This window comes from Rattus norvegicus, chromosome Y (assembly GCF_036323735.1).
Source record: "Rattus norvegicus strain BN/NHsdMcwi chromosome Y, GRCr8, whole genome shotgun sequence".
Classification (NCBI taxonomy): Eukaryota; Metazoa; Chordata; class Mammalia; order Rodentia; family Muridae; genus Rattus; species Rattus norvegicus.
In genome coordinates this window covers 44843697-44856468 of record NC_086040.1, presented here as the reverse complement: position 1 = coordinate 44856468, position 12772 = coordinate 44843697, and the positions used below count along the sequence as shown (strand labels likewise).

Below are 12772 nucleotides of genomic sequence, written 5' to 3'. Positions count from 1 at the left end.
AGCAGAGGATGTCATTGTCTGGCATCAATAGGAGGAGAATACCTTCGTCCTGTGAAGGTTCATTTCCCCAGCGTAGGGGAATGCCAGGGTGTTGAGGTGGGAGTGGATGGGAGGAAGAGCATCCTCATAATATCAATGGGGGCTGCTGAGAATAAGTATACAAAAAAAAATCTATGATAGCTACCTGTGACACTCTCCTTGATTGTATTTATCAATGTTATGTAGTATTGTTTCTCACAAAGAGAATAGATCATCAATGCTGACCATGGCCACACCAGGTCTGTTTGAGGGTCCATGCCCTCTCCAGGCTCTGTGGATGGAGCCAAGAGAACCCTACAGGGCTTAGTGAAGCACTGACTCTAATTCACATGGCCCTGACATGAAGAGGGAGCATATCGATTCTTCTTGTTTTCGCTATGACAAAATACAAAGCAAAAACTTAACGAAGACAGGAGTGCTTGTTGAGAGGAGTCGGATATGGATGTCTCCTGAGAGGCTTCGCCAGAGCCTTACTGATACAGATGAGGATGCTTACAGCTAATCATTAGACTGAGGAACAGGACCCCAATGGAGGAGGAGTTAAAGAATGGACTGGAGGAGCTGAAGGGGTTTGCAACCCCATGGGAAGAGCAACAATATCAACCAACCAGACCCCCACCTCCCAGAGCTCCCAGTGACTAATCCACCAACCGAAGGGTACACATGGAGGGTCCTATGGCTCCAGCCACATATATAGCAGAGGATGGCATTGTCTGTCATCAATAGGAGGTGAAGCCCTTGTTCCTCTGAAGGCTCATTTCCCAAATGTGGTGGAATGCCAGGGTGTTGAGATGGGAGTGGGTGGGAAGAAAAGCATCATCACTGAAGCAGGGGGAGAGAGAAGGGGAGAGAGGGGATCCAGGAAAGGGGATAACATTTGAAATTTAAATACATAAAATTCCAATAAAAAAGAGACAGGAAGTGTTTATTTTGAGCCATTGTTTTAGTTGGTACTATCCATCATGATGGGGAAAGCAGAGCAACTCGAGTGTGATGGTCACATTGCAGACCTGGAGTGTGTTCAGCTTTCTTTCTTTCTTTCTTTCTTTCTTTCTTTCTTTCTTTCTTTCTTTCTTTCTTTCTTTCTTTCCTTGTTTTAAATTCCATATACAGGTGTTTCCCTTGCTTTTATGTATCTGTATAAAAGATCCATATACAGAAGCCACAAGAAACTTAGGGAAGAAAAGCAGGTATAGCTGTCCAATAAATGTTGATTGCCAAAGGAGGGGAGGGTCTTTATGTCCTCTCCCATCTGTAATGAAGTGTTGAGTGGCCTATTCTTGTGCCCATGACCATAGCCACAATAAGTTTAAGAGTTCAATGACTAGGTACAATCTAAAAAATATCCTTTTGCTGTCCACTTCCCCATCTTCTGGTTCATATATTCCTTTCACCCACTCTCTCATGATGTTCTCTGAGCTGTTGAGGAGAAGACTTAGCTGACCTATATCCACATGATTAGTTCAACACCACTGATTCCCAACACTTTGTCCAGTTGTACGACTCTGCCCATGGTAGTCAGAGGCTTCTTCTCTTATGAGAGCTGAGTGCAACGCTGATCTGTAGATACAAATATGGATATTTGGAAGGAAGTTCGACAATGTATTTAGCATTAGATTCTTTCATAGGGCCTATATCACCCTAAATATAGGTTATTGACGACTTTACAGAACCTCGTGTTGAATATGCCTTGTATCAAATTGGAAAGCCACCGGTTACTCCCATGACTGTGATGCCACTAACACATTATGGGCACATCTTGCCTGACATTTTACCTTGAATGATTCACCCCCGATTAAGGTCGTAGATGATTTTCTCCCCTAGAAGCATACATAGCACTTTCTTGAACCATGAAGGCTATCCATTATAGAGGATGATTCCACCTCAACTTCACATTTACCCTTCTGTGACCTGTGAACAAAAGGATTCAGTACCTTCAGAAATAGTGTCTTACCATCAAGTTCTGGAGGCCTACAAAGAACAATGGCAACAGCCTGTAAAGTTGTTAGGGCTTTTGTGATCTCGCTGGTCAGCAACTTTCAGGAAGACATCCCACATCTGGCACTGTGATTTTTGCTTAATTTTGGTTTTCTGTTGCTCTGATGATACACTCACCAGAGCCAACTTGGGAAGAGAAATCTTTGTTTCATTTTATCTGTTCCAGCCCATCATCAAGGAAAACCAAGACAGGATTGTGAAACAGAAGCTACAGCTACAGAGAGTGCTCAGTGGCTTTCTTCTAAGCTCACATTCAACTACTTTTACAGAGTCCAGACCCACCTGCATAGGGCAGTGCTGCCAACAGTAGACCAGGCACTCCAACATCAGTTAACAGTCAAGGAAATTCCACCTAGACGTAGTCATGGCCAATCTGACGGAGGAATCTCCTCAACCGAGGTTGATTCTTCCTAGAATAGCCATCAATGACTAGACTAGAAATCAATGAAAATAAAAAAAGAAAAGAAATAAATATCTTCAGGAGGAGCTTGGCTTTTCCATGGAGGGTGCCTCCATTTGAACTCAACAGTCGATTTTGTAAATATATTCTGTAACACAACATTTTATAACCCCTCTCACCAAACCCGGTTCTAACCTAATCACCTAAGGGGAGATGGAGTGGAAAGTAAGTTTTAAAAAAATAATTGGAGCAGAAAGAAATGCTTCTTGGAAATAATGCAAAAAAGGAAGCATTTCTGTATTCTAGATGCTTTCCTGGCATCATCTGTGCAAAGGTAATGAAAACCGTTACGTTCCAGTTACCATAATTTCCAGTGTTACAAATCATATAAATAATATTGCTTATCATTCATAAAACACATTGGCACTAATCATTTTTTTTGGTTCTTTTTTTCGGAGCTGGGGACCGAACCCAGGGCCTTGCGCTTCCTAGGCAAATGCTCTACCACTGAGCCAAATCCCCAACCCCGGCACTAATCGTTTTGATGTGTTTTTTTTAACTCATTCCTAATGTAGATCTGATGAAGTGGAATTGTTCGCCTGCTCATTTATATATGAGGGAAGCGAGGTTTAAATTTCGAGCTAATTTCCCATTACTCTAAAGTAATAAATGGCAGAGTAAGACATCCACACCTTCTCTGGCTTCATGGCATGGCCTCGTGAGCAATGCAAGTCACGGTACCTTGGCAGGGAATTCCAAGGATCAGTACATGGCAGCTGAAAGTTGTCTTGGATGCAATACTGGGAGTAAGGCTCAAGTCAGCCAAGCCCCACCTCAGTATTCCTGAAACGGTACACCAGAATATGTTAGAGAGCGAGGAGACTAAACTAATCATCTGGTTGTCCTCAGCAGGTTGTATACATCCGTTACTGAGGGTTCATAATTATGTTGGTCTTTATGGGGATGGAAAGGAACACTTATTTAGATCGCCACCTCCTACTATGTGCGACTACAGTGGAGACAATGCCTTAAGACCAAAGTTTTTTGTTTTGTTCGTGTGTGTGTGTGTGTGTGTGAGTCTGTGTGTGTGTGTGTGTGTGTGTGTGTACATGCATACAAGTGCAGTGTATAAAGTATGGACTAATACATTTCTCTTCTACCTTATTCATTGAAGCAGCATTTCTCAGTCAAAACCAGAGTTCTCCAATATGACTACACTTGACAGCTATCTTGCCCTTGGTATCTGCCCTAACTCTTCCTCCCTGGACTGGGATTCTATGTGAGCAACAAAGCATACTCATCATTTACCTGAGACCTGTGAGCCATCTCCTCAACTGCTAAGGTTCAAGTCCCGGTGTTGGGCCCATCTCCTTTACTTTTGTTTTCTTATTTTTTTTGTCTTGGTCATAATATCAGAACCAGGTTAAGGTATGACTGGCTCACTCAAACAATCACTCAAATCCCACAAACAAATGTGTCCTAATAAGGAGGAGGACCCTGCTGACTCTTTGTTCTGTAAAGTCTTACCTTAACAGATGAGTTAAAGGATGGGATTATTCTAGTAGGTGATTGTGGATGCTGTTGTTGATGTTGAAGGAGGCTGGCAAATGAGGGGCCACAGCTGTGTCAATTATAATAACAGATACAAAGCTGAGTGTGGTAGTGCATACCTATATTCTCAATACTCGCAAAGATCACAAGTTCAAATCCAGCCTGGGCTACATAGTAAGTCCAATGGAAGCCTGGGCTACATCGTAAATCCCAGGCCAGCTTGGGCTACAGAATAAGTCCATGTCTAGCCTGGGCTACATAGTAAGTTCAAGGACAACCTGGGCTACATAGAAAGTCCAAGGTCTGCTTGGCCTACTTACATGACTCTTCTCCAAACAACAACAGTTTTTTTTTCTTTTTTGGTTTCTGTCTCTTCTATTTCCGGTACACCAATTCCAGTGCTGTAGTTTGGGGTTGTGGAGGAGAACTTTCGTCATGTCTGATGGTCCAGGATTTCCCAAGCAGCATGGCAAACAAAACAGTGCAGCAAACAAGTCCGTTTCGATTGTTGAAGAAAAATATGACACATGGAAAGTGCTGTCTGAAGAAATGGCTCTAAGATGAGACAACGCCTCGGGAGACTGGGCTTGAATCTTGTGCTAGTTTCCTCATGATGAAAACAATGATGTTCTAAACCACATTCTGTTTTGGGAATACAATGCTGTGCTTCCATTTCAACAGTGCATTATCTCCATATGGCAACCCTGGAAATCTTGTCTGATATTAAACAGATTATAGGAGAGACAGGTAGAGAATAAACACTGTCATTAAAAAGGGATTATACGATGAATATTTTTTTAATTTTTGTCTGTCGTACCAGGTTCAGTGTTCTGCATAAACTCTAAAACACGACAATTACTTTTTGTTTTTAAAATTGCCAAAGAGAATGGACCTTATACTTTCTATCTAGGTCTAATTGAGACGATGAAATACCATTCAATGCTTGAAAAAAGAAAACAAACTGTGTTTCATTGTCTTTTTTTGTTAATTTCTTATTTTTAGTATTTGGGGTTCATTTTAACAATTATTTTTTTCATTGAATTAATTATTTTCTTATTTTCTAGTGTAGATAAAAATTTAGGTTGCTGGTCTTTGTTTCTAATCTAAGAATATTGTTTTAAATAAAGTTTCCTCTTAGCACCGTCATAGTTATGTCTTACATATTTTGATAGTATGTTTCCTATCTTCTTCTTTTTTTCTTACTGTTACATAATTTAATTATTTCTTGACATATGTATTACTTGTGAATGTGTAATTTAATGTTTCTAGACTGGGAGACTCCTGTTGTCTCTCATTGAAGACTTCTATTTTAGTTATGTTGTATTAGCAGAACACATCCCTAGGGGCTGGAGATGCAGCTCAGTGGACAGAGTGCTCACTTGGCTCTCACACAGCTCTGGTCTCCACCTACAGTGGTGTGGTGGTACATGCCCATAGTCCCTTTACCAGGAGAAGAATCAAGACTTCAAAATCATCTTGGGTGCATAGTGTGTTTGAGGCCAGCCTGGGCTACATGAAACCTGTATAAACATATATGTCCCAAAACACATCTTTTCTTAGGCATTTTCCACACTTTGTTCTATGGTTTCTGAGTGTCTGAAAAGTCCAGGGGTACTTGAAGGAAAAGAACAACCTGGTGCTACTAGGGACTGTTAGTTCAGAGACATTGCCTGGTGAAGCCATCTCATCCTAGCTGGTTTCTGCCTGCCTCTGTTGCTGATGGGCTGATGTGTGTCCACAGCTTTACTCATAATTGCCCTGCTTCATTTTTAGCTGGACACATTCTTGCTTCCTGGTAAGGCTTTGATGGAGTAGTGACATAAAGAATTGGGGTATCCTTCATGCCCACTGATTCTCTCAACAATAAGGTCTTTCTCTGTAGAAATAGTTTCTCTGTTGCATACATTATCAGAAATAAATAAAACACTCTTTTGTGTTTTATTTTGACACTGAGTTTCATTGTGTAGGTAGGGCTGGCCTGAAACTCACTTTATTAACCTGGTAGGCATTGAACTCACAGAAATCACCTTACTTCTGAGTACTGGGATTAAAGGGACATACCTGGCTCCTTCTCTTTTTAATTTGTTTTTTTAATTTTTCTCTATGGTGTGTGTGTGTGTGTGTGTGTGTGTGTGTGTGTGTGTGTGTGTGTGTTTTGACCAAAGAGTCTATCAGATCCTCTGAACCCTGATCCTCTGTAAGAGCAACCAGTGTTCCTATGCAGTAGGCCATCTCACCAACCCCTTCTGCCTGTTTTGTAGGTTTCTCATTGACGACGCTTGAATCCTGGCTTTAAAATCCTTGTTGACAATTCTGACAATGGTTTTCTCTTGGTGTCACCACCAGGGAACTGGTTTTTCTCCTCTGCTTTTCATTTAGGGGGATTGTCATGGTGTGACGTGATTTCCATTTTGACACCACTTGTCTAGATGTCAGTAGTCCTGACACTGTGGGTACAGTGGCTGTGTATCCTTCATAAACTTTTGGTGGTGTATTGTTTTTTTTTTTTGGGTTTGCCTGATTGAATAAAAGGGATTATAACTCCAGTTCATACCAACAGACATATTTTAGACGGGTCAGGAAGAGTGGTTTCCAACCTTCCTAACACAACCTTTTAATACAGCTCCACCAACTGTAACATTATTTCATTGCTACTTCATAACTTTAATTTTGCTATAGTTATGAGTTGTAATGTAAATATCTGGAATACAGCATATATGATATGTGACTCCTGTGCAAGGGCAATTTGAGCTCCCAAAGCGGTCTCAATCCAAGGATTAAGGACCACTGATCTGGACTTAGTGGGATGCCCTTACCGACGTAGATGGGTTTCCCAGTGTTGGTGGGGAGGAGTCTCCTCTCTTGAAGGCAAAGGATCTTCCAAGATCAGGCTTTTTCCTGGGTCCCTCTATAATAGTGTACACACTCTTGATGGTTACTGATGTATCAAGTGACTCCAGGCAGTTTTCTTTCACATCCTCGAAGATAGGATTCTAAAAAGGGTTCTGCTAGACAAAAGCAGTGGCTGAAGCTATCCCTAGTGATCTTTCCCTTTTCCTAATGGCTCCTTGTCCACGAAAGGCCAACAGTAGATGTCTGAGTCCATTCTAAGCTGCAACTTTCCAATCTACACTCTTCCTCTGTGCTGTTTCTTTAACAAAGAGCACTCATGCTAAACCTGAAACCATCTTGTCTTCAGTCAGCACTAACAACCTAGTCCTCTCTGCCAGCTATGCTTTCCCATATGACCCAGCTGCTCACAATTCTGAGGCATGTTCATGCTTTTATGGACAAACAGAATGGCACTGATTGGCTAGTGTATAATGACACAGATTCTGTATTATTATGATTCAGAAACCTGTAAATACAAGATGAAGAGATCATCGGCAGAGGAAGGAGTTCTTGTGAAATGTTGTCACCACAGAAGGGATCCAGGGGGCTAGGAATAAAAGAGAGGGAGCCAAACTCCTTTTTCATAATTTAACCTTTTTCCACAATAGCATCATTAATGGATCTTTATTTGTAGGTTGCATCCCTCTTAACCTAATCAATTCTTCACAACTACATTCCCACTGGGGATTAATCTTCAGAAAATAAATGTTGGGTGATCACATTCAAACCAGAGATGATGGTGAATATTTGGAAATCTATAGTGGGGGTGGGTATTATTCTTCCCACGTGGTGTACCCTTAAGATCTCTAACTACCTCCTTCCCCACGGTAGCCTCACTGAATGACATGAATTCCGGGTTATTAATGAGGTACAGAAACCAAAGCTCATTGCCATATCCTGTCACAAGTATCAAGCTCGCAACAGCAAGAGCCCAATGGGAAGGAAAATATGAATAATCTTTATGGTATCTCTAAAGCATAAACCCCCAATTTAATCAAAACATTGTTTTAGACTCAGCTCTCTTATATCGATATTCTTTAAATGTACAAGTCAGTGGGCTTGCATGTGACTCCTAGTACAGGTTTATACTGTACATTAGCCATCTTCTTTCTCACAACTCACCACCATTTCCACCTGCACACACACACACACTCACACACACACACACTCACACACACACACACACACACACACACATACACACACACACACACCCTGCTGCTCCCCTTCCTTTTCCTAAATGCCCAATTTCACATAATATCCCTTATTAAAATCTAAATTTTGCAATCATCTGTTTGAGTCTGGCTTGTTTCACTTAATATACTGTATTTTACAGTTCCATCCATTTTTCTGAGAACAAAACCCTTTGCTCTTACACATAGATGAAAATCACATCAATGTATATCAACTTTTTTAAGCCATTCATCCAGTGATCAACAGCTAAGGTTATTCCAATGGCTTGTCTATTGCACACAGTGTGGCAATCAGAATGAATGTGCAGGGGTCCTGGTTAGTTTTTATTGTCAGTTTGACTCAACCTGGGAAAAAGGAGCCTCAGCTGAAGAATTGCCTCCATCAGAACGTCCTTTTGCACATTTGTAAGGATTCTTTTTTGATGGTTGATGTAGAAGGGTCTAGCCCACTATGCATAGTGTCATCCCCTATGAAGGTGGCCCTGGGTTGTATGAGAAGGAGAGAAAGCTGAGTAGGTCATGGATAGCAATCCAGTACTCAGCATTTCTAAGTTGTCTCTGCTTCCTTTCCTGCCTCTAGAGTCCTGCCTGAGTTCCTGCCCGTACTTTGCTCAGTAACAGACTGGTACTTAGAAGCCTAGAGTGTGAAAATTTTCCTCCTCAAGTTGATGGCTATGATGAGATTATTCTTCTTGTTGCCTACTTGTTCTTCACTTTTTTGAAAGTTCTTTCTGTTTAATGTTCTTAAAATGATGATATCACATGTTTTCTCATGGGCTCTCTGTCTCTCACCGTGTCTCTCTCTGTCTCTGTCTCTGTCTCTCTCTGTATTTGTGTGTTTGAGTGTGTATATGTGTATGTTTGTGTGTGTGTTTGTGTGTGCATGTGTGTGTGTTTGTGTGTGTATGTATGTGTGTGTTTGTGTTTCTATGAGTGTTTCTGTGTGTATGTGCGTATGTTTGTGAATGTGTGTGTGTGTGTGTGTGTGTGTGTGTGTGTGTGTGTGTGCTTTCCAGGGTTAAAAAAAATCCCCAATGCTTTAAATCTCTGCAGGTGCCTAGAGAAGGAAGATTAAGGGGAGAGAGGGGGGGAATTCATGTCATTTGAGTTAACCCCACATTGAGGTCAGCCACATAGTCGACCAACAGTCACATAATGGCAGAGTAGTCATAAGAGCAGAGAGAGAGTAAAACTCAAAGTGTGAAAGAAAATGTGCTTAAAACTACGATAGAAGGAGAAAAAGAAGACGGTGCACTTAGAAAATTGGACAGATTTTAAAAAGCTGACATAAGTTGTTAAGCTCTAAGTACATTTAAAAAATTATAATGTTAAAGTGGAAGGGAATTATTGGGAAGAGGGAAGGGATGGTCAGAGTGTAGTGGGGACAGGGGAGGGTTCTAAAAAGAATCCTTTTGAAGATCTGAAGAACTATGTGACACAAACAATTAAAGTGGCCTGTAATTTACAGGTAAATTCCATACTTACCTGGATCCAGTATTCTGTCTACCCATATTTCAAAAACAAAATTACCTCATCTATTTCATCCTGTTTTACTGCATTTGATCTAATAAATTCCTTGTAATCAGAAGTGCTGATAAATTTTAAAGACATTTAAAATATGACTGGTCGATATTGGGTTTGTGATAAGTTTATTCCGACTTTGGAAGCAGGTCCAGGAGCTAATTTTTCCTCGCTCTTTGCAAAGAATCCATAATTCATGATTGCCATTGTCTTCAATACAAGGTATTTAATCTTGTCAAATTCCAGCTTTGTTTCAATAAAAATGGCCCTCCTCTAATTGTGGGTTTTGATAGAGCTAATTTTGTTGTTCTATCCTGTGTGCTGCCTCGGAAAGAGAGCCTAGCAATATTTCTGATACGGAGAATAACTTAAAGTTAACCAAAGAAAACATAGGAGCTGGGAAAATAACCACCAAGGATGTTGGTGACTCAGAAACCAAAGAGTTTTTCAGAAAAATAAAAAGCATGAAAAGAGCTACTTGGGCAGACTGTGACTCGAGTCATCAGAATATTTGGGTGGGGACTTTATTTTGGTTCACCAGGAGGCTACATGAGAAGCTAAAACCTAGATGCTGGAAGTTTCTAAGCGTAACTAGGGAAGGAACTGGCCTGAGAGGGGTTCTATGACGTAAGCAGAGCCTGGATGATGTCACAGAGCACAAGGGCGGAGGTTGCGCATCTCTTCCACTTGGAGGCGCTAGACTACTTTGAAGGTGGGTTCACTATCTTTGGAGCGGGGTGTGAAAGCTAGTTCAGCTCCTGAACCCCACAACTGTTCAACAACCTATTGGTGCCTGACCGGTTTCAGAAGACAGAATCTGGACGACTAGGACATTTTCTTTTGGTAAATACGTTTATGAAGATAACTGGGACCCTTGTAGCACAGAAAGCTAAAAGTTTTCCCTCGTACAGCAAGTAACCTTACGTTCTAATGTCTTCCACGTTTGAGAGCTAGGCAGATGGTCTAGGCTAGTCAGTCTCCGGAGTTTATTATTCTTTGCTAACAATATCTAATTCAAAATTCTACTAAAATGCCAAAGCTCCTCTCTGTGCCTGTGTATTTTTGGAGAAAATATTTCTCTTTTTTTTTTTTTTTTTAATGGAGCTGAGGAACCCAGGGCCCTGTGCTTGCTACGCAACTGCTCTACCACTGAGTTAAATCCCAACCCCAGTAGATATTATTTCTAAAAGGCTATTGTTGCCTACACAAAAGACTCTTGTTGCGGTCGAAAATGCAACAGCTTCGGGGAATAAACCTGGGGCTGCGTCAGGATGCACAGTAGAGAAGGCCAGTGGACTGCTGTGCTTTGTCTCTGGGCAGATACTTGTGGATGTTGCCAAATAGCTCATAGTTAGAGGGTAGAGAAGGGGTGTGGCCACCCTTCTGGCTCCTTTGCTATCCTTTCTCTGTTCTGCTTGCTTAAAGTGGGGACAAGGATACTTAATCCCACACTGACCTAGCCATTCAAGGAGATGTTCCTCAGCATAGGCAAAGTGCCTCGGGCTGAAGAAATATGTCTAAATATGTTATTCTGAGCTGTAGAGAACCATTTTTTCATTTTCCTTTGAACTTTAGATTTTGATTTATGAGATTGGGTTTTTCTGTGGGTAGTTTTGTCTATCCTGGAACTAATTCTGTAAACCAGCCTGGCCTTGATCTCACAGAGGTCTGCTTCCCTCTGCTTCTGGAGTGCTGGAATTAAAGGTGTGCTCCACCATTGCCCAGCACTTCTATGAACTTCTGATTATGACAGCATTAGATTCAGATGCTCAAACCTGTTTACCATCGCCTTCCTCACCTGCTCCAAAGTTCTCATAGACAAGAGCCTTGGTCCAGCACCATCCCCAACCCCACCCCCATTGTTATTGCAGGTACTCATATGACAGAGGTACCAGCTTTGTCTCTGGTTTAAGCAGGTGAGCTCTTCAAACCCAGGCCATGGGAAAGTATGAAGCCTGAACGCAGAACAATAGCCACAAGACAGTGGACCAGGAGTACCGTGGCCTACCACACTAGGTCTACAGCCAAGAAGAAGAGGGTGTCTGTAAGGAGGATGAGCACACCATCCTTCCAGAAGCAGAAGAGGAAGAGGCCTTCTCCCCAGTCCCTGGGGAACATTGTGGGGTGCAGAATTTCACACGGATGGAAGGAAGGTGATGAGCCCGTCACCCAATGGAAGGCCATAGTTCTAGATCAACTGCCAACAAATCCCTCTATCTATCTGGTCAAGTATGATGGAGTTGATTGTGTCTATGGACTGGCACTTCACAGTGATGAGAGGATTTTAAAGCTTAAGGTCTTGACTCACAAAGTTGTGTTTCCTCAAGTGAAAGACGCCCAACTCGCAAGTGCCATGGTTGGCCGTGCTGTGGAGCATAAATTTGAGGGCAAACATGGCTCTAAGGACAACTGGAGGGGGGTGGTCCTAGCCCAGGTGCCAATCATGAAGGACTGGTTTTACATCACCTATGAGAAAGATCCAGTCCTATATATCTATCAACTCCTGGATGATTACACAGAAGGTAATCTCCGTATCATTCCAGAGATTTCGCCAGCAGAGGTGAAGTCAGAAGTTGGCAGCGACATCTTAACAGGTCAATGTGTGCAGTTCACCAGAAGTGACGGGTCCAAAAAGATCGGCAAAGTCATTTACCAAGTTCTAGCCAAGCCTTCCGTGTACTTCATCAAGTTTGATGGCGACGTCCACATCTATGTCTATAATCTGATGGAAAAGATCCATTAAGGTGAAATTCACAAAGTGAGGGGACATATATGGGGAATTTATAGGATTGGGGTGAAAATGTTTGTTTTTCTGTGTTTCAGATACCCAATGGCCTTTGACATCCCCAGTATCTTTTCCAGTGGAATTTGTTTTTGCTCTAAAAATTAAAATGTGTGATGTGATGTGTTGTGTATGCACACTTTTGTGGAGGAGACTGGCTGTGGTGGATGGAACATTGAGAGGAAGCCGGAAAGTTCAAGGCTGTGAACAGTAAGTCTAATGTCACATACACTAAAACAAACAGTACTGAGCTAGTCTGGTCTTTAGGGAGAGGAAAAAACTGGAGATAAGGCTTAGAGGAGCAGGGATGGCACAGGGGAAAAAAAAGATGGATGTTTAGGAAGCAGTGGAGAGGGGCCAGAAATAGATAGACTCTCTGAGGGGAAGTTTGAGGGA

The 12772-nt window shown here is 41.8% G+C and overlaps 1 protein-coding gene across 3 annotated transcripts; it reads left to right on the top strand.

Moving 5' to 3' along the window:
• Window positions 1-10268: 10268 nt before the first annotated feature.
• LOC134484341 (Y-linked testis-specific protein 1-like) lies at window positions 10269-12498 on the top strand. 3 transcript variants are annotated; one of them, XR_010061746.1, is made up of 4 exons: window positions 10270-10437; window positions 11466-11747; window positions 12138-12338; window positions 12418-12498. XR_010061746.1 is itself a non-coding variant. In XM_063280635.1 (3 exons), exon 2 carries the CDS (start codon window positions 11543-11545, stop codon window positions 12335-12337), a length of 795 nt encoding a protein of 264 aa, XP_063136705.1. In that variant the 5' UTR covers window positions 10270-10437; window positions 11466-11542; the 3' UTR covers window position 12338; window positions 12418-12498. The 3 variants fall into 3 exon arrangements, 2 of the variants coding, with proteins under 2 accessions (XP_063136706.1, XP_063136705.1); XM_063280635.1 differs by having other exon boundaries at window positions 11466-12338; XM_063280636.1 differs by having other exon boundaries at window positions 10269-10437; window positions 11466-12498.
• The last annotated feature ends 274 nt before the right edge of the window (window positions 12499-12772 follow it).

Excerpts from the sequence above, each read along its gene's own strand:
- LOC134484341 (XM_063280636.1), top strand. The coding sequence starts at position 11,543 with ATGAAGCCTGAACGCAGAACAATAGCCACAAGACAGTGGACCAGGAGT.